This window comes from Uloborus diversus, chromosome 3 (assembly GCF_026930045.1).
Source record: "Uloborus diversus isolate 005 chromosome 3, Udiv.v.3.1, whole genome shotgun sequence".
NCBI classification, from domain to species: Eukaryota; Metazoa; Arthropoda; class Arachnida; order Araneae; family Uloboridae; genus Uloborus; species Uloborus diversus.
The window spans coordinates 95,082,704-95,105,519 of record NC_072733.1 but is presented as its reverse complement, the minus strand read 5'-3'; the positions used below and the strand labels follow the sequence as shown (position 1 = coordinate 95,105,519).

Here is a 22,816-nt window from a genome sequence, read left to right as displayed (position 1 = left end):
AAAAAAAAAAAAAAAAAACAATTTTTTGGCTAACAACGAAATATTAGAATAATAGCATCAATTTTTGAAAATTGCTTGTATTTTCATCATGCTTTGATCTTTTATTCCAGACTGGAATAGACTACTTAGGGTAGGGTACTATATAATTAAAATATTTCCAGATATCTGAGGTGCTAAAAACAGAGTTAATGTTTCACCATTTCACTTTGCCCCGCTATTTAACTTTGCCCCACATTCCCCTACTAATAAAAGGCTTGAATTTCCTTATAAAGAGTAATTACAAACTAAGCTGCTCAAAGTTTAATTAAAACTATATTCATAGGCAAAAAAATAAATATCGGTACATGCTCCCTGTGAATATTTCATCGGCAGGGAAATTTTAGGGGCGAATCAGATAAATCCACTAAATGGTATCAGAGAAAGGATTCGACACAGATTGACAGCTATTCGCCTAATTGGAATGATCAGAGCTAAAATTTCTAAAGAACTAAAAACTTTTTCGAAGTTTAATTTTATTGATCATCTTGTAATACCACTTAATTGATTATGTTTTTACCTTTTCTATAATTTTTACGCTTCGTGTTTCGTTCGTTTACTTTACTGATTACTTTTTGCAAAACGTAAGCTGAAATGAAATGATTTCAATCTATATTAAAGTTAAGAAAAAACAGTTTAGACTGCTTTATTTATTTATTTTTTAAATCTCAGGCTTATATTAATTTTATCTTACGCTGAGTATAATGAAATAAATATTTTTTTAAAGTTTACTAAGTTCCTCGATAGGTGCGGGGGAATCAACAGTTACCTTAAATTTCGAAATGTTTTCATGGATGATAACATTTTAAAATTTTAGGATGGATTTTGGATGTCCATATGGAGATGAAAAAAAAATTCGACAAAAGATTACGCTCATCGCTTTTCCATGGAAAAAAAAGGTTCCTTATAACCCCAAATCTGGTGTATACATTCAGTTCTCTGCAAATTTGCTATTTCACGTTCTAATATTTTCTTTGCTTTTCTACAAAAAGGTTTCTTTTATTTCTTTATTTCGTATATTGCTGTGTTTCATGTATGATATATTATTTTTACCTCCATCAAATGTAAGCAACCTTTTTATTTAGGACCCCCGAAAGCACACCAAAGGAAATCCCTACTTTAAATTAAAAATCATGGAAGAACAACATAAATCAACTCAATTGCCTAAAATTGGCTCGTCAGAAGTTTTTGCAGAGTCAGTTGAAATTCTGATCGAGGAGAATGCAAGCAATGGACGGAAGATGTATGTAGCGGCCATCGCATGTTTATTTACAGGCTTAGGAGCGGGATTTATCACTGGATATTCAGCACCTGCTACTTATGACATGACTACAAACAGAAACAGTCCAATTTTCCCAACTGGTGATGAAGTAACTTGGATTGGTAGTGTGGTGGCTATTGGAATGATGGTCGGAAGTTTATGTGCAGGTATGAAATTTATAATGGGAAAGTATGAATTATACATTGATATCACACTTTATCACACTGCGCACTGTCTGTAGACCTGTTTCAAGTGAACGTAAAGTATGGCTCTGATAACAATACGCTTGACCTTAGAGAAGTTCAATTATGTTTTAGAAGAAATTCTAATATGGACACAACGTCAATAAACTTTAATGACAAAGGAAACCGGCTTTCCTCACAAGGGCGTAACCAGCTCAACATAGAAAGGGGGACAGGCTTAGGGAAGCCCCGATTGGAGTTCACTGTGGCCTCGCAAAATTTTCCTTATTTGCAAACTTTTCTGACGATCCGGCAAAAAATATTATCATTCAGCAAAAGTTGGGGCTTTATTCGGCCAAATTATCATCATTCGGCAACAATGAGTTCCATTCGGCAAAATTTGGAGTCCCATTCGGCAAGTTGAGAGTTTCCTCCCTCCCAAAAATTTAAGTTCGAGGCCCCCTGGGCAGGACCAGCATTTGGGCAATTATGGGACTGATCTATTGCCCCCCCCCCCTCCAAGATTTTGGAAGCAATGTAATTCTAAAATGATTGCGTTAATAACCCAACTAAACACCTACAGCTTTCCCTTTTCGATGGGCTCACAAAGAAGATGTACTATAACACTTTCAAAATCAGTGGCAAATTTACTACAACCGAACTCATTAATAAATTTAGAAATTGAAGCAACCGTCAATTTTTTTTTGGGGGGGGGGGATTTTAAACATTTTTTATTTTGGAGGAGGGGGGTAGCTTCCCTCCCTTGCCCCCCTTTGGATAGGCCCATGTTTCCACACCTCCTTTTTAACGAATGGAATCGTTTAAATATTTGCACATCGGAAGTCATCTTATCAGAGCCAGACTGTAATAACAGTGATGTTGTTCTTAAGCGGCGTAAAACATTTTTAGGAAGTTTTATGCACAGCAAACGACTGTTGCAAGTGTCTAAGTTCAGTCATTGATGTTTCTGAAAAAAAAAAAAGGAGTCCCGTCGCGTTGAGGAAACGCGTTGATTAAGAACGTATTTCAGAGATTTTAATGATATTTAATGGACTCTATTCACCTGACGTCACTGCCGATATTACACTGCATTGTGGGTAATGTAGCAGACAAAAATCTGGTCTTTCGGCGTCTATTAACACAAGCATTGTTGCGATTTATACTTGCTTTTAGTACTTTTTTCTTTGCAAAAATGTAAAAACATTTCTTCTTCAGCCATTAATGAATAAGTTATCAAAAATGTCAAATTTTAATAACTCTAATCTGTACTGAAATCGGTTTCCATGGGAAAAATATTCTGCTAAACTAAGGGGAAAATATCTGAACCCCCCTTCCCCCTTAAAATTTTTCATATGGGCGCCCATGAACTCTTCTTTATTTAAAAGAGAGGCATTTTGAGAGTTTTTAACTTAGAAACGTTGTAAAAGAATGACGAACGATTCATTTGGTGCGAAATACTCTCTTTATAATCGTAGTTTCATGATTTTAAGCCTCTTGGCTCCTCATTAGAAACATAGTGAAAACTCATACACTCTTTTTTTTATTTATTCCTCTTCTCAGCATTTTGCATGCAGTCATAAGTCTGTACAAGCCCTACGCATGTTCATATTGTATATAAAGTCCAGTGGCTATTAAATAAAACGAGTTTCTATAGCACCGCTAACATAGAATACTAAATCAAAGTACCCACAGACGAAAAGTTGAAGGGACCGTTGCCAAACCATGAATAGGGTCCATTAAAGATACTTTTACACTTTTGTTTCACAAAATATGAGAGTTGCAGAACTAACAATGACGCAGCGACTTACGGTTTATCCTCGAACTCTTGGTTTTAAGTTATAGTGGTATGAACTTTTATGAACCAAAATAACCCCGGGAGTGAGGGGGAATTAATAAATTCTGCTTGCGCTAGTGTCATGCATGAAAACAAGTATGTATTGCATCAATTTTATTGTATTAAGACATGAACAAAGGGACTTACTTCAGAAAGGTGATGGACTGTTTTTCCCTTAATTTTGTAACTTTTTCTATTGATCTAAGGATTTTTAAATTTTCAGGATAAGTTTATCACATATTTACCAATATAGAAAAATTGTAAATCTTGAGAAAGCTTCACCTGGTTTATTACATATTTACCAATATAGAAAAATTGTAAATCTTGAGAAAGCTTCACCTGCAATAAATATTAAAAATAATTAACTTAAGTAAATTTGTTTGTCCTAATTAGCAAACACACCTGTGGGGTCGAATTGGTCAATGAACGGGGTAATATTTTAAAGTGATAAAAATATTTAAGAAAATACTTTGTTTTATTTATATGATGAGTACTATCACGAATAAATGACAGAAATGTATTTTGTTGATAGTTTAATTTAAAATCAGACAAAAGAACCATTTTATGCGAAATTTATTGAGAAAAAGGCCAAAAATAAAATTAGTTGGGTAACGGCACCAGTAACATACAAGGGTTCAGTAACAGACAGTCATAAGTTTGGGTTTAAATAATAAGAATTTTATGCGATAAAACTGATGTCGCTGTGGCCCGTGGATACAACGCAACCATCTAGTGATATCAGAGTTAATTTTATGAGCCAGTTTGTATTTACAAGGCAGTGGTGGAAGGTTATGAACAGCCACCACGAGGTCAGCGGGTGTGTCATATTCATTTGAATTCAATAAGACTTTAGTTCTAAAAATGAATAACCTTTGCTCATTTTGAAGAGAAAAAGGGAATTTTGTCCATCACTCATCCTTTCCTCATCACATCGGTTACTCGGTATCATCAGATATTTTGGCGAATGTTACTGGGAGTCGGAGCTTTTTTCGAAATTCAGTAAAAATAATTAATGTAGATTGAATTGATATATTTATTTATAACAGCTTTGAGCATTATTCATTTTTTATTTTTTAGGACCACTTTCAGACAAGATTGGCCGAAAAGATATCATAATATACAACACCATTCCACTAACGGCCGGATGGCTAACCATTTCTATGGCTGAAGATGTAACAATTGTTATAGTTGGGCGAGTTCTGACCGGCATTGGATGCGGTGTTGCCATTGCTTCAGTTCCTACGTACTGTGTTGAAATTTCAACTGCAGGTGTTAGAGGATTATTAGGTTCAGCGTGTCAAGGATTCTTAGTAATTGGAAATTTTCTCGTTGTATTTATTGGATCTTATGTCTCCTGGCAAATTCTAGCTCTGACTGGAGCTGGTTTTTCTGCTTTTGCATTTTTTTGTTTTCTGCCAATGCCTGAATCCCCGCGCTTGTTGCTGGCAAAAGGTAAGCTTAACCTTGCAATCAATGTTATGCAAAAATTACATGGACCGAGTGTAAACGCCGTTGAAGAATGCAATGCCATTTACAAAGATCTTCAAAACGAACGCAAAGGTAGACTGTCTTTAAAAGAGATGAAACACCCCACTGTATATAAACCAGCTTTAATAGCAGTAGGACTTATGTTCTTCCAACAATTTTCTGGCCTAATGGTCATTTTTGGATATTCCTCCCAAATATTTGATATAGCAAAAAGCTTTTTGGATCCTAAGAAAGCCACAATTATTATTGGTGCTGTACAAGTTCTTGCGACCATACCAAGTAACTTGATTGTCGATAAAGCAGGACGGAAAATACTTCTCATAATTTCAGGATCATTAATGTCCGCAAGCCTTATTTCTTTAGGTGTGTATTATTATATGTCATTCGAGAGGCAAGGCTTTCAAGAAACTTATAATTGGATACCTTTGGTAAGCTTAATTTCGTATGTGATCGCTTATTCCATAGGTTTCGGGCCGATACCCAATTTTATTGCGGCTGAAATGGTTCCAGTAAGAGCGCGTAGTACTATCAGCGGAATTGTCGTATTCAATTGTGGACTTTTCGCCTTTATTGTTATGAAAACATTTATCCAACTTCAAGACCTTATAGGCTCTTACGGAACATTTTGGCTGTATAGCATCATAGCGTTGATAGGAATTTTTTTCGTTATCTTTCTGGTACCAGAAACAAAAGGAAAGAAATTAGAAGATATATCAAAACTTTTTGTCAAACCATAAAGTGATGTATATTAGTGTGCAATGGACTCTTTTTAGTTGCGAAAAAAGATTAACTGCAGTTCAAACAAAAATGTTAAAAACAGTAGAATCTCGGTAATCAGAAACTGTTTTAACCGAAAAGGTCGGTCGTATGTTCTTCCAACAATTTTCTGCCCTAAGGGTCATTTTTGGATAGTCCTCCCAAATATTTGATGTAGCAAAAAACTTTTTGGATCCTAAGAAAGCCACAATTATTATTGGTGCTCTTCAAGTTCTTGCGACTACACCAAGTAACTTGATTGTCTCTAAAGCAAGGCGAAAATACTTCTCATCATTTCAGGATCATTAATGTCTGCAAGCCTTCTTTTTTTGGGTGCGTATTATTATTTGTCATTCGAGAAGCACGGCTTTCAAGAAACTTATGATTGGATTTCGTTTGGTAAGCTTAATTTCGTGGCCAATGCGCAGTTTTTTGCGGCTGAAGAGGGTCCAGTTAGTAAGATGTTATACTTCATAGTGGAATTTTTGCCTTTATTTTTATGAAAACATTTATCCAACTTCAAGATCTTATAAATTCTTACGGAATATTTCGGCTGTATAGCTTCATAGCGTTGCTAGAAGTTTCTTCCGTTACCTTTCTTGTACCAAAGAAAATACGGAAGAAATTAGAAGATATATTAAAACTTTTTGTCAAATCATAATATGACGTATATTAGTGTGCAATGGCGGGACCGCCGCGAATCTTAGAGAGAGGGGGAAAAAATCTTGTGGGCCTGGGCCAAACAGGTTAAACGCCATCTTAACTAGCACTGAACGATGGGATATTTCTTTTGTCTAGTATAGCAACATGTGAATTTCTTGTGTTCTTTAATGTGCATATCTGCCAAATTTTGCAAAAATTATCACATAATTTACTTGATGTTTTTAGTGCCGTAAGCGTTCATTATACTTTGTATTTTTTAATTTGAATTTAGTTTTTATTACCTTTTTTTCTTTGCCATAGTTTCAAGAAATATTTTTACTTTAAAACAAAATGATTAGAGCATGATAAATTGATTTAAATTCAAGGTAAATGGATTGAATTCAAACGTACAATGAGGATGCTCTAATTAACTAATTTTATGCTTTAATGAAATCGTAAATGATGTATTCGCATTTAAGAACTAACTTGGTTAATTTTGCAGCGTTTATATCAGAATACGTCTTTCTATGAAATAAATGAAAATCTTTTAAAATATATGAATGAAATATAATTTTGAAAAATTACTATTTTCAAATTTAGAGCAACTCACTTCGTTAAAAGTATTTGTCAGCATTACAATACAATTTATAATAACAACCTGAGTATTAATTTATTTATTAAAGATCGATGTTGATTTTTGCAACTACACCAAAGAAGAAAATAATGGACCTTTTTACATTTATATTTCTGAATCTGCCGTGTACAAAATTAAAAATAACTTGCAGTCTAACTTTTGTGTTAAGTTTTTATCCTAAGACAAATCAGTTTTGCTTGATATGGCAGAAGAAACGACCAAGAAATTATCTACTTGATATTGATAGGGGGCGAATAACCTACCCCAATCCAAGAATTGCGAAAGCTTTTAGCTTTTGTAATTTGACATAAAATGTTTCAGTTTATTTTGAGAAACCGAGAAGAATTATTGTTTTTGCCTAACGTGAAAGGTGTTTTAAAAAAGTACAGTTAAACCAAAGCTTCCAGACTTTGACAACACGAATGAAGAATGTGAAAGCTGCACTCGTCCTGTGATGGAACTTGTTTTGAAATGCGTTCTGTCTTTTTAAATATACTTTTGAACAATTACACAAAGATGAACAATTATCCAGATGTAAACAGAGGAACGTTGCGTAAGTAAACGATTGTAAAGTCTAGTGCTACAGAATAATATGTTTTGACATTAACTTATCAAGTAAGGAAAAAAATCTAGATACATTAAGAGATGAAAAATTATTTATACGCCTAATAAAGTCTCATCGAATTGATTAGGGGGAGGAGTGAGAGAGTAAAGACCAACCATAACTTCAAGTGGAGCCTCTCGGGAACGCTATTTTTTTTTTTTTTTAGTAGACGAACATAACTGGCAAATATTAATTTATAAAATGCAATTCGAAATGTTAAAGTGGACAAAAAAAAACGCAGGTTTTCTATTTAAAATAACACGTTAAAGTTTCTATTTAATTTTAGGAACATAAAGTTTACAAGAACAACAATTGCTGAGTATTTAACTGAAGAAATTATTCATAGAGAAACGAAACTTTATTAAAACGTCGCTCAAACAAATCATCCAGTTCCATTGCTTAACGAATTGCCCGCTTTACCAAGGACCATGCCCACAAGATTTTCTCCCCTTCTCTCTAAAGATTCGCTTCTCTAAGATTCGTGGCAGTCCCGGCAATGAACTCTTCTTAGATGTGTAAAAATACTAATTGCGATTCAACCAAAAAATGTTATGTACAGTAGAATCTCGTAATCCGAAACTATTTTAACCGAAACTTCGTTTAACAGAAGTCGGTTAACTGAATTTTTATTTATGTATTTATTTATTGGTAAGTAAACAGCATCGCTTCAAAGACATCGATAACAACCATTCCTGCTGCAGACACAAATTAAACATGCATTTCTATAACTTCTACTTTTTTCTCAAAGTCTTCTATAAGCTTTTTGGTACACTAAACATTTTTTTTTTCAATACCATTAATTCTGAATGTGAAAATTAAGTATTGTTTTATTGAGTAGTTATTTTTTGATTCCGTATTATGTTCAAAGTTAAAAAAAATAAAAAGTTTACTTTATTACTAACAACTTAATAAATATGAAAGTTTGCTACGTATTATGTCTTATTGAATTTGCATTGCATTTTTTTATTTGTGCGACATATACTGAGCAATTTTTAATAACTATAGCAATATATTTAAAATAATTATACGTAGCAATAGTTTTGGAAATGTGAACTTGTTTGAAATCACAGTTAAATTACTTCTGCCTCCTAACAACATTTCTCTGTACCTCTTTTATCCGGAATTTTCGATTTACCGAAGGAAATTTGACCCCAACCACTTCGGTTAATCAAGCTTTTACCATATTTCAAATGTTGTAGAGATCTATTAGTTACTGAATTTTTATTTTAATCTCATGTTTTTCAATTTCATTAACCACATTGAATTTTAAGTTGTTTTTATTAAAAAAAAATTCCTGTTTTATTTTCATCTTCATTTAGAAAATGTTAATGCAAAATACAGTTTCGGCAATATCAACTTTGAATTGCCGCTATCAATTTCACTGTTTCGTACAACAACGGTTATTTCATGAAACTATACACATGATCCTTTTTGCTCAGTTAAAGAACATTCAGTTTGCATAGAATCTAATTGCAATTTTTTGAAATTTAAGAGACGTTAAAATGACTCTATTTGCAAAAAAAAAAAAAAAAAAAAAAAACATTTACTTCAACAACTGTAGAATATGGCACTGACTAAAAAAACATGAAATAATAACGGAGAGAAAAAAGTATCGTCTCTCTCTCTTTCATAGTGATTCTATAAACTAAATAAAAATTATGCTCTCACAAAATTTAAAAAATTCTTCGAAATTCATAAAAGTAAAATTTTAAAGTTGAGAATGAGTTAAATTATTAAGACACCGAAACCTTAAACAACATAATTACGTTTTGCGTTTAAAAAAATATTTTCATTTTATCTATTTAATGGCCACCACTAAACGCAAAATAGATACGAGACTCACTGTCATCCTTTAAATGAACAATCTCTCTTTAAAAAAAAAAAAAAAAAAAAAAAAAAAAAAAAAAAAAAAAAAGATAAGTAAAAATGAATTTAAAAATAAAAGAAAAAAAAATAAGGGAAAAAAGAAAGAATTAAAAGATAATAAACTGAATAAATATTGACACTTGTCAGATGTTTAGAGATAAATTCTTTTAGTTAATTATAACCTTAAATCAATAAAGAAATTTCATTCATTCACTGTATAGTTAACCTTTTATTTACACAAAACAGTGATAATCATCTATTATCTTTCATAATTTAGCAATTGAGAATCATAAAATTATGTCAAAAGCACTTCACCACGTATCGGATTCAGATTGCTTATCATAAAATACTTTTACTAAGGCATCACAATCCCAATTGTTGTCTGCAGAACAGTAAATCGACGATATCGTTATCATTTTTGCATAGCATCCGCGCAAGACAATTCTTTGTCTAGCAGCTGTTTCTTTGCCATGTATACTCCTTTAATTTAAAGGATAGGAACTAAGCCATGCGCTCATTTACCGCATTTTACATGGAGTTTAATAGTAGTGTATTCGATTTAAGAACATTTTGAAAAATGTAAGTAAAATCATATTTTAGAGTAACATTTTAAAAATGTGAGGCATACTGGGAAAAAACTTTAAAAAATTGAAAATAATGGAAATATACAATTTCGTTAAGTTTTTTTTCTGTAAAATAGTCTGAATTTGAGTTCGATGGAGCTGTGTTTAGGCTAATGTTTTGTGAAATATGAGTATTACTTTCATTTTTTCTGTAGTACCACGCAATGCATCGCAATTTTGTCGCATCGTATTTGTTAAGGAATTGATCCCACTCAAATTTTTTGGAGTGAAACTTATTATGCGAGGGCTTTGAAATTCTGATCCACTGTCTTTTTGTAAAACGGAAATGACGTTAAATGTTTTTCGATTTTTGATTGTTGCCAAAAATAATAGTAATTATTTGGTTAGTTTAGTTGATAAATTCAACAAACTAATGTCAAGGCTGAACCTAAGCAGGCATACATTTGTGGATTTTGGGTTATAACTAATTCAAATTTTCGAAGATTTCTTTGATTCAAGTCAAGTGATCAGTTTAAAATCAAAATCCGCATTGCTTAGGTTCAGTCTTGAAAGTAGTGTGTTAACTTATACCAACAACTTTATTATAATAACTGGTTATTTTTCATTGTTATTGGCAACAATGAAAAAAATGGATTTATTTTTTAGTGTTTTCGTTGTTTATAATCTACTTTCTTCATTGCAATATACAATTTTATTGTAAATGTGCCTAAGTCAGGCACAGAAAGAACAAGAGCGTGGTGTGAGAAAAACATGCGGTTAGGTGACAGTTCAGGATGTATTAAAAACAAAAAGAGAAGATAAAAATTTCACTTCTATCGTGAGTTTTTATCATAAAAAGCGTAGCATAATGTTTATTCTCTGATTTTTTTTTTTTTTTTTTGAGAAGCTTAATCTTCTACTATTTTGATTTCGTAAACAGGCCTTTACTTCTTTTTAAATTACATTTCGAGCGTCGTATATTCAAGTACAATTTTTTGCTATTCATTTTCGGCAATGCATTGATAAACAGGCATATTTCTATAAATGATTTTAATGAAAATCTACTTTTAAATTTCAAACTTTTTTCTTCTGAACTATTTGATTTAGACACTTTGTTTCTCGATATAATGTTTTACGTAGTCGTCAGAAAAAACTATTAAGTATAAAAATAATTGATTTTCCCTCAAATATCAAAACTAACCAACAGACTCTTCATTAAAAAAAATCTAAGCATTGTAAACTTTAAAGAAGCTCTAAACACATACCTATAAAGTTCTCATTGAATACACAAATACCCAAAATTTATTTTTTGCCAAGAAAATATTGCACGTTACATTTTTGAGCTCTTTGAATCAGGGTATTTCATTCAATGTGTTATCAATTACTGTTAGAGAATTTCAAACAATATTAATTTGCTATATTAAATTAATATTTAACTTACTACAAGCAATTCATATTAGTTCTCTAAATTAAATACAACGATAAGTGAAATTAGTTATCATGATACATAATTTATTGCTGGTGCACTTATTTTCACTCAAATTTTCGTGCGAATTTTCATGTTTTCAGTGTTTTGTTGCATACACTCTCTGTAGCTCATTGCATCAATTTTTTGGAACTTGTTACTATAAAACTCATAGCGGGAGGTTTTTTTCTTCAATTATAATAAATTTAATCATAGATTGAAACAAAGTACATGCACTCAAACCTGTTTTTGTGTGGTGGATAGGTACGGGGCCATCGTGAAATCAGTCGGTTTCCCTCTTTCTACCGGGCCTGCTTCAAGATTTAATTGCGCAATCTACGTGATCCCATACTTTTAAGCGCTTCATCCCTTCTCTTCAAACTTACAATTCGATATGGAGCACGAAAGTCTTAAAACTTCAGTATCTTCAGTTGATTTTGACATATACACAGCAAACAATAGTTCTCATACATATTTCATTGAAAAAAAGATCAGAAAGCAATATAAATAGTGCAATGGTATTTTTGATTATCATACATTTAAGTATTTTACATATGTACTTTTTATGTTTTGAATTGTAATTATTCTTTTAAATTTTAATTGAGTGCGACAAAAATGCTGTAAGTTCAGATTACTGCCGTCAAAACTTGAATAAAGAAAACAGATTATTCATTACATTTTTGAAATTTGTGAGATACAATAATCTGAAAATAAATCTTTTGGTAGTTGATCAGTTTAAATTTGGTGTTTAAAATGACCAACTTCGAAAATTCTCAGACCTTTTAAAATTTATTAACATTTTAGAAGTAAGATCCTGATTTTACAAAATTTCGTCTTTTTGCTTATGATTATGTTAATCTTATTTGGTCGAAATAATCTGAAAATTTCAACCAGAACGTTCAAGAATAGAGTAAAATTCAGTGAGAAATTTTTTTTTTCAAATAATACATAACACATTTCGAGAGTACACACTTTATTTACAAACATAAAAAATAGCATAAAACAGCTTTAAAATTGAACAAATTCAGTGATAATCTGTTACTAACGATGTGACAAAACTAATAAGCACAAAAGTTACTAATGTACCCATAAGCTACAAACTAAGGGTTCTCAAGTTTTCAAAAATTTGAATATTAAAAAACAATAACAATGATCGTAAAAACGTAAGTTCAGAGGACTTTGAACATAATTCCCCAACACATTTATTAATTGCAATAATGGTTGTTTATGTGAATTCCAGCCAAGTTTCATATGAAATCTGAGATATAACTGCCTCTTTAACTATTTTATGGAAAAAAAAAAAAATCATGAGAAATTAGAAATGTAATCACATGAGGTTTCTAATTAACCAATTCAAATCCTTAATATGACACTTGAGACAATCACTATGATACTTGAAAGTTGTTAAGAATGAAATTCTTATTTTTGTCTTTAAAGTACTTTTAAGTTTTTAATAGCAAACACTTGGATGAAATTATTTGCGATACACAGTACATTGTTTGAAAAATTATGCTGTGTAAACCTGTTGGCTTATTATGATTATATATTTAATAAATATATAACCATTGTATATGTTCATATTTCATAGTAAACTCAGAAAAATTAGAAAACGCATTTTGATCAGTTTAAAATATTTGATATCTATTAGGACTTTATTTTTATGAATATATTTCAAAATCACCCCCTATCGATTTCGTACATTCAACACAGTACTTTAAAACTATTGAAACTGAAAAGGTCTATTTAAACATACTTGTGCTTTAATGTATACTATTTACACATCGTGTCACACAGGTACCTTTTTTAAAATCTTTCCGCATAAAATTAGTTGAAATAAATTCAATTAGACTCATCTTTAAAAATGACCTAAATCTTACATTTTCAAACATATTAACCTTTAGAACTGTCAATTTTTATTGTTAACTTTCTTTCCTGTCAACGAAAATTAACTAAATCACAACATTAATTTGATTAACAAATGATAATAATCAGAATTCTGAACGATTTTTAGTACATGTAAATGTAGTCACTTTTTTGTGATTCAGACTAAACTTAAATTGCTCTTTTATTAACAGGCAGATACCCTCACACGTTTTTTACGAAATATAGAATAAATAAATTAAATAATACTATAAAAAGAAAAATATTACTTACTCAATTTTTAAGGCATTATCTCCTGTTAGAATTTTGAATTTTCTAATTCTCATCCAAGTCTGCATGTCTGTAACGGACAGCAAACTCGACTCGAACTAAATGCTCTTTGTAAGCAAACGCCGTTCTGTCGATAGCCGCTGGCCGTAGGGTTGGGGACCATGGGATCACTTGAATGACTCATCCCAGGAATTCGCTCGCTTGAAGCAGGCCCGGTAGAAAGAGGGAAACCGACTGACTTCACGATGGCCCCGATAGGTACCGCACAAAAAAAAGGCGTCCAAAACTTCACGAGTGCTGTAATAAGTAGTTTTTGCAACATAATCAAAAAAAAAAAATTTTTTTTTTTTTTTTTTTTTTTTTTTTACGCGGTGGATAGGGGTCTCATAAAAAAGTCAAACGTAGAAAATAACTCAAAACGTTACAGTATAACTAGGAATTGCTTCTTTAAACCAATTCAAAACACGGTAGCTACTTGAAATCTCGCCAAATCTTTAAGGTTCTGATTTTCAAATACACATGCAAAAATTTTTAAAAACTTTATTTGCATATCGTCGCCTCAGAGCAACAGCAAAACATCTAATCCCAAGAATAACAGTAAGATATCCTATTGTTACTTTGAGGGGACGATATGTTCTTATTTTTTACATACAAAACTATTCAAAACATATAACCATTATCCTTCGTAGTCTGACAACACGCGAACATTCTTATGGTAAACTGGTTCAATATCACTTTTGTCACTTGAAGATACTACCTCGCACTCGTTTCATAGATATCTTCGTCAATTATGTTACAATTCGATTGAAACTTTCATATACCGCACAAAAAAAAAAAAAAAAAAAAAAAAAAATCGCGCCAAAAAGAGTCGCACAAAAAAGGTTTGATAGTATAGTGTTTCATGAACAAGCATGGCAGTATGTGTTTAAAAAAAAATATGTTCAAAATTTACAGCAATGAACAGTAAAATAAATCATTCAAAAACCAAACCAAAACAGTGAGCTGGTTTACTAGGCTTTGTATGCTCTCCTTTTATCAGTTAAAATAAATATTTCAAAAGATAAGATTCGTTATCAGATTCATCCCTCAATTTATTCGGCATCAAGTTCCAGTTATAGTTTGTATCAATATTTCAATAAGTAAATAAAGTTGAAGCATTTACAACAAAAGTAAAACATTTTTATAAACGTAAAGTTTAGGAGAGTTTTTATTTTTAACAATTATAATTATTATTATTATTATTATTATTATTTTTTTTGGTATTTTGAGTATAACATTTTACTCAAATTACCAAACAATGTTATACCAAATATTCAGTATAACATGTTACACGTGACTTTAAATAAAGAGTACATACTAATTCTTTGCTGCTTTGTAGTGTCCTCATTCTATTGCAACTGTTTTTTAAAGATTTTTTTAAAGCTTTTCATATCAAAAAAAGCTTTGAATTTCACCGGTAGATGCCAATTTAACATTGTTACATTTTTCGAACTTCAAAAAAGATCTAAATGTTTAAAGTAAGTAATCTTTACATTCAACTTTGAAAATTCTCCCTGATGATATTTATTTTAACTTATTCAATACCTATTTGAGCTGACCAAGCCTTTTCATAAAGTATCGTACCGTTCCGATGACCGAGGCGTAGGACCTAGCCGTAAGTTGCCCAAGCCCAAGAGCATGCTAAATAGTAGAACCAAAAAGGGTAATTTTGACTGAATTTTTACTCTGGTGCATAGACGTATTCAGAAATTGCTCGAGGAGGGGCGGTTGATATTTTTACTTACTTCTTAGTATGTATCTGATTTGCATATACTTTAGGAGGGTTGGGGGCGGGGAATGCTATATCATTTTCCTCTAATACAGCTAAAATATAGCTTTTTTTCCGGGCAGGTCCCCGAACCTATCCCTTTCCCCTTCCGTTGGAAGGGGTAAAATTGCGTTTTAGAACTTCAATTTCGTAGTAAATCCGTGGAACGTTTCGAAACCCTTTCCCCCTAACATGATCGATAGTCGAATTAAATTGCGCTCTTTTGGAACTTTAGTTTCAAAAAATTACCTGAGGAAAAAAAAAAAAAGTCATTGAACCCATTCCTTCCTCTAATAACACCACCTGAGATGTCTACAGATGCGTCTTTAAGACGCGCATTTTTTAAAATGCCCGAGAGAAAGGTCCCCTAACATCAACGAAGATCGTCTGAAATTGCTTTTTGAAACTTCAATTCCGATCCTTAACGTCGTCAAATATGGCCCACCCTTGCGTTTTAGAACTTCAATTTTATAAAATTGCCGGCAGAGGGAAGATCACCCCCGTCGCCCCTCCCTTGTATCCGTCCTTGCTCTGGTGTGTGCAGAATAGTGCGAAAATATAAAGAAATACTTTTCAATCCCATGAAGTTATGAGTCATTTTATAAAAAAAATTATATTTGTTCTAAGTGAAGTTCAAAATCTAAACAAAAAATACTCGTTCTTTTTCAAGGACAATGAAATGTTTTCTCATAACAAAAAGCTGTCGTACGTGGGACGAATGAAAAATCATAAATCGGTTAATAACGATAGTTGTTATTTTCAAAATAATATTAACTCCTATTCTATAACCTATCTTCCTTAAAATATTTTTTTTTTCAATATTTTGTTTTCTGTTTCACAATTGAGCTAAAAGTAATACGATAACTTCTTATTATAATCAGTAAGCCAAAAATGATTTACCATTTAATAGTTTCCTTTTTACCTTAATTATTTTGTTACTATATCGAAAATGGTACATCATTCAGAAATAAAGTTATTAGGTTGTAGAGCATCATCTATTTAGTACTAAAAAGACAACTTGCGGGCATGAATTCTGAAAAGGGAGCGCTTTCACGAAGTTGTTTATGAAATAAGAAAACAATAGCTACCACAAAATACCTTTATTTTCGATGTTCACTCTTATCTACAACATCTGTCTTAGTTTTTCATTAAAAATGTATTTTGTCTTGCGTTTAAGTGTCGTATAATCATTTTATAGCGAGTAAAATAAAGCATATTATAATCTTTCCATATTTGAAAGCAACAGAAATGAGGTGTCTTTTCTTATTCTAATCTGAGAGTAGGGCTGCAGTTGAAGGGAACACCGTCCCCCGAAATGTTTGGTTTTTTACTGCAAAAACGAGCTGTGCCTCACATAACTTCCTTTTACACCAATTTAATGATAATAGTGCCTAAGAGTAAGCAATGGAACACTTTAAATATTTTCACCCCTAGTTCGTCACGAACCGATGCAAAAAAGCGTTTTACAGAGATTAATTTTCCCAATATCGACAATTTTATTGTGATTCAATGGATAACTCTCTAAATATCGCCAACAGCGACAAAAAGAAACCAAATTCGAAAAATAATTTTTTTCTCCAAATTTTTTGTCAACTTGGCAACCAAAACCTTGGTGATTTTAGCCAAGTGTTTGACAAATTTTACATTACTCGAGTTTGCATTGATATGAACACTGATTTCCCCCCAAAAACTGTAAAAGACCCCTTTTGGAACATCCGAATACAACCAAAAGGAGAGGTTCGCAACCAGACCCCACTGGGAGTCTACGCACTAAATTTCAACTTTCTACGAAGTATCGTTTTTGAGTTATGCGAGATACGTACATAGAGACGTCATGAGAAAACTCTAAATAATTCATTCGGGGATGGTCAAAATGGATATTTCTTGCGCCGATACGTTTTTAGGTATACATACACGTGCGGTAGGGTCGAAAAAAACCACTCAATATTCATTCGGGGGTAAGTAAAATGGAAAATTAGGCAGAAATTATGTTTTGCAATTACAAACCTTTTTTTTTTTCTCTCGCGCTCTTCTATAAGTTTGCCCCAACATCGTGTAGTTTTCGAGAACAACGTGCTAATTTCAAAATAAAATGAAAAATTTTTCGACAAGATAATTTTGCTAAATAAGTAAATTTCCAATACAAAAGTAGTACTTAACTTTGATTTTAAAAAATAGCCCTATGCCACACTTATGTTCAATCTCTAACTCATACATTTTGAGGACACCTGTTTTATCTTGATCGTAATTCTATCCCTGAGCAAAACATTTTTATTTTACACCAGCAGTAACCGCACGACGGTGCCGGTGCTAAAAAATTAAAGGAAGTCCGTTGAATAATAAAAATTCCTCCCCCTCTCCCTCTTCTGATGTGAAACGATCATTTTTCTTCAACTAAAATGCGTACACACCTTTTCAAAAAACCTATAAAACTCTCTTTGGGATTTAAAACTATTCTCCAAAACACATAAAAGATTAACAGTAGCTTTAAAACTCAAAATAATCCTCCAACTGTTCATCAGAAGTTCATCGTTTAACGCGCCAAGCATCCACGCTACCGTAACCCTGCCCTTTTAGCGAGTGAAGCGTTTTTTTTTTTTTTTTTTGCAATTTAAAATGTTTCGCCAAATAAACAATATTATAGTAAAAACGTTATGAAGAACAATCACAATTGAATAGTACGAAAAATAGAATTATTCACTTAGATAAGTTATACTATCTTCAAACATAAGAAAAAAAAAAAAAAAACAAACAAACGTTGAAGAAATAAGGAAGACAAAACCCAGTAGAAAAATCCTACAAAATCAAATAATGTACCTGAATATTGATTACAAAACGCATTCAAAAATCAGTTCGCTGACCACAAATCCCACAATAGCGTAGCCAACCACGTGTCAGGGCCGCGTGGCATGGTTCTTCGCAGCTATTGAGCTACCATTATCTCGATGAGTTAACTTTCCCCACCATCTATCAGGAATTGATAGAACTTAACAATTAATTAAACATTTAATTTGCAATTAAAAATATTTCGCTCAATCTGATTTTAAAAAAATAGCCCATAGCCTTCCTCAATAAATGGACTATTCAACACAAAAAGAAATTTTCAATTCAAACCAGTAGGTCTTGAGATTAGCGCGTTCAAACAAACTCTTCAGCTTTATATTATTAGTATAGATTTTATAGCATCTTTGTCTTTATTTTCATTAAAAAAAAGGCATTTTAAGAACTAATATTAAGTAAGTAAGGAAAACATATTAATGACAATCTTGCGCTAAACTATCTGCTCACAAGTCTTGTATAAGAAGAATCGTTTTAAAATAACTTTCTAATGGCCTTGTTTTGCATCTTTTTCGGCATCAAGGGACCAAAAAAAAAAAAAAAAAACGAGCTGATGTGTGTATCACATGACTTCCTCTTACTCCAATTTAATGTCATTTCCCCGTTATTGGCAATTTTAATGTGATTCAATTGTTTACTCTCTAAATATCACCAACAGTGGCCAAATTAAAAAAAAAATTCTGCCAAATTTGTCGCCAAGTTGGCGACAAAACTTGGCGACCAAAAGACTGGCGATATATCGCCAAGTGTCCGACAAATTATAACACCACTTGAGTTTACATCGAAATTAACGATGATTTCCCCCCATAAAGGGGCAAACGATCCCCTTAGGACTATCCGAATGCAACCAAAAGAGAAGGTGCATAACTAGGCCCGACTAAGAGTCTAGGTACCAAATTTCAACTTTTTAGGACATACCGTTTTTGAGTTATGCGAGATACATACATACATACCCACATACATACGTACATACGGACGTCACGAGAAAATTCGTTGTAATTAACTCGGGGATCGTCAGAATGGATATTTCGGGTGTCTGTAGGTTACTAGGCATATATCCACGCGTGGTCGGGTCGAAAAAAAAAAAAAAAAACTCAACATTCATTCGGGGGTGAGAAAAATGGAAATTACGGGTGATTTTTGAGTGAAAATATTTTCGCGAATACAATACTTCCTTTTTTGTAAAAGAGAGTAAAAAACATTGAAACTACATTGAAGTGTTTTCATAACGTGAACTTAATCGGGGATTGCGTAGCACCTGACAATAATCCGCCACTCTTACATACTCATGTAGCCCAACTCTAGATTTCTCTGAAGAATATTATTTTTGCTGATTGAAGTATACTTTAAAATCTCTTTGAAACTTATTTTGAAATTAATGAAAGTTCAGATTTTTTCATATTTTGATACAAAGGAAAAAAAGTTCCGTCTGTTGTCTTTTTAAAGAACTCAAAGAGAAGGTATTGAAGTCACATTGGCTAGGAATCCATTGTTGAGAATCCTTACCAGAAGTTATGAGCGTATTGACAATGTTTTTACACTGGAATTCACTGGTGGTCGGGAGCAGCACAAAAGGATGGAATAGTACAGATTGCAGCCTGACAATCAATGAAAAGCACAAATTTCTCACCATGCATCTATATAATCTTTTAATTAACTAGATAAATGGCCCATATTTTGGCATCAAAATATTGCCTGCGTTCAAACTCAATGGTTGTTTAATTTGAAAAACAACCATTGAGTTTGTACTCAAACAATTTCGTTCTGTAAAAGTCACAACGTACTGCATATTACAAAATGTTAGCTGTAAAATTTGCGAGTTTCAAATCCATGATGCAAACTTCAGTTTTAGTCTGCAATAATTACAAAATGAGAAATTTAAAACAAAATACAGCACACAATAAATAGAACATGGTTTTGATTCTACACGGTTTATTATTCTATTAACCGTGTTATAAGAGGGACACCTGTATATAACGGAGTCCCTCGTATTACTCGGTACTTGTAAACACGATTTCGATATTATACAGTACCAAATTTGCGATTATTTTAACACCGATTCGATATTACACGGTACAAAACTTCAATTTAATACTACACGGTTTCTATATAAAACAAGCTTTAAAAGATGGAATTTTATTTTTGTTCTATACACTGTTAAAATATGGGTGATATTAACCATAAAAAGATTTTTACTTTGTTTTTATGAAACTCATACGAAAAATTGTATCAGTCTCAAGCTCGAAAGTTTGGTTTACCCATATAGCACTAACTTTTAGCTTTTAAAAATTTATTTTTCTCATCAGTGTTCTAAAAAAAAATTAAAAAAAAAATTAAAAAAAAAATTAAAAAAAAATAAATAAATAAATAAATAAATAAAAATGAATAAATAAATAAATAAATAAAAATAAATAAATAAAAATAAATAAATAAATAAAAAGAAAATTATTTTGTTTTAATACATTGAAAGAAACTAACACTAGGTTTAAACATGAGCTAAGTTTAGCAAACGATAAATTAAAAAAATGTTACCGAAACAAAATCTTTACTAATAATAAAGCAAAAAATCTATGTCTGCCCTGTTATAAATAGGGGTTCCAGACGAGAGAATACATTCCCCCTAAGGTGAAAGCATGGTGCCCAAGAGTGCCATGGTGGTCAGGAAATAGAGCACGTAACTTTAAAGTTCCAAAACAGCAGACAATCGTAGACAGGGGTGCCAAAACAGTAAGCAGTCGCAGAATGACTTGCTGGCTCATGCGCTTCCGGCATACATTCAACATTCAACCACTTCAATATGGCGGACGAATGATAGGTTGCATCTATGCGTGGCCTTCTATGTCTTTTACATTGAATGAAGCACACTATTGGATTAAAACTCAACTTTTCTAGGATTAATCTTCGAAATAACAAGTAAGTACAACTTTTGATCACTTTGTAGCTTTTTGGGATTTCAAACATAGTTAAAAGTACGTTTACCGCTTTTCAGTTACCCTTACTGTAGTTAAGTTTCAGTTTACCGTTACTGTCGTGAAATTTCCATCATTCAAAACGCTACAAAAAATATCTATCATTATTTTCTTGTGTACTCGATAAGCAACATTTAATCACCAAAATAATACCCTGAATAAAAATGATTCTTGTGCTTCGTAGATTAATGAACCATTAGAATGAGCACTTCTTAACTATATTGAAATTAGATCAAATGCTGTAATAACAAGTTTTAATCATTTCCAGTACTGAGTTCAATGTAAAAAATGTCCAAAACGTAGAATATCATGAATCAAAATTATTAAAACACACACACACACACACACACACACGCACACACACACAACTGTATTCAATGACGCACACAATACGAGGGGGGAGGATCTACAGTGGAAATCAGTAAGGGTGTATCAAGTAAATTGCCATAACGTGGATGAGCAAATTACCATAACATGGGCGAGCAAATTAACATAGCAAATTGGCGAGAAATTCATCATGCATTATTTGTAAATATACAGGCGAACCAAATGACTTTTTAGTTTTTTACTACGGGCAAATCCGTGCGGGTGCCGCTAGTGTAAAATAAACAAACTACAATAATTCTATTCATTTTTATTTTAAACTTATTTCATTGCTGCTGCTCAGACGATTTTTATTGCTACAGAAAAGCTCAGAGTTTCTTTCTGATAGCATGTCTTTCGTTCTTAGTAAAGAAAGTCAATAAAGCTTTTTTTACTTTGCATATTATTTTCAATTTGAAGTATGCAAAAGAATTAAGTTGCAAAATTCATAATTAATCTAATTTTAGATCCTAAATTTAGAAATGTCTGACAAGATCAAGAACCAAAAAGGAAATTCGAAGTTAACTTACTTTTCCGTTTGTATATTTTATTAAATAGAAATTTCAGTTATCATAAAATTTGAATCTTAAAACTTGGTTTTGATGTAACACGGTACACTTTGCTTGATTTGCATTATTTCAAAGTCTCGCATAACACGGTTTCGATATAACACAAAAGAAGTTTCGATACAACACGGTACATCTTGACCTGATTTATATCATGCACATACATAATTAGTTTCAAAAATAAGTTTAAAAAAAATTATAAATATTTATAAAAAAAAAATCTCGTTTAATGCGTTTTTTGATACTACACAGTACGAATTAACCCTGTTATGCGAGGAACACCAGTACATAGCTTTTGAAGTTTCAAGAATCCTTTCGACAGTATGAAAATGTTGAGAAAACGCAGAAATCTCCAACAAGGAAAACTTATATTCTTAAAGCCGGATCAATTCGAGTTTCAAAAAAAATATGCTAGTTGACAATAAAATGTGAACTCCAACGAAGGATGTGATTTCATTTAGCGCAAACTTTCTTATTTTGAAAAAGCGTAAGTCCTTTATATTAAGTTTTCTTTGGTTAATGATATGTTTGAAAATGCGTCTAGTCATGACGACAGACGAAATCACAATGTGGAATTTCCTTCTAATGTCTGTATTGACCTCAACCAAAGTGGTCTAAAATATCGAAATATTATCAGCCCACTGAAAAGTGAAATAAAAATTTCCTCTGCACGAAAATGTGAATGCAAAAGGATTTGCACTAAATCAAGCATGTCAAATATTTAACAGTCAAGAGTCATTTCCAAGTCACGACAGACTTCGTTGCACTGAGATGTCTTGGAAGTTTTATTT

The 22,816-nt window shown here is 32.0% G+C and overlaps 1 protein-coding gene across 1 annotated transcript; it reads left to right on the top strand.

The window, feature by feature from the left end:
• The first annotated feature begins 1,338 nt into the window (after positions 1 to 1,338).
• On the top strand, positions 1,339 to 5,538 carry LOC129218859 (facilitated trehalose transporter Tret1-like). The gene is made up of 2 exons (XM_054853180.1): positions 1,339 to 1,464; positions 4,391 to 5,538. Exons 1-2 carry the CDS (start codon positions 1,362 to 1,364, stop codon positions 5,536 to 5,538), a joined length of 1,251 nt encoding a protein of 416 aa, XP_054709155.1. The 5' UTR covers positions 1,339 to 1,361.
• Positions 5,539 to 22,816: the final 17,278 nt, after the last annotated feature.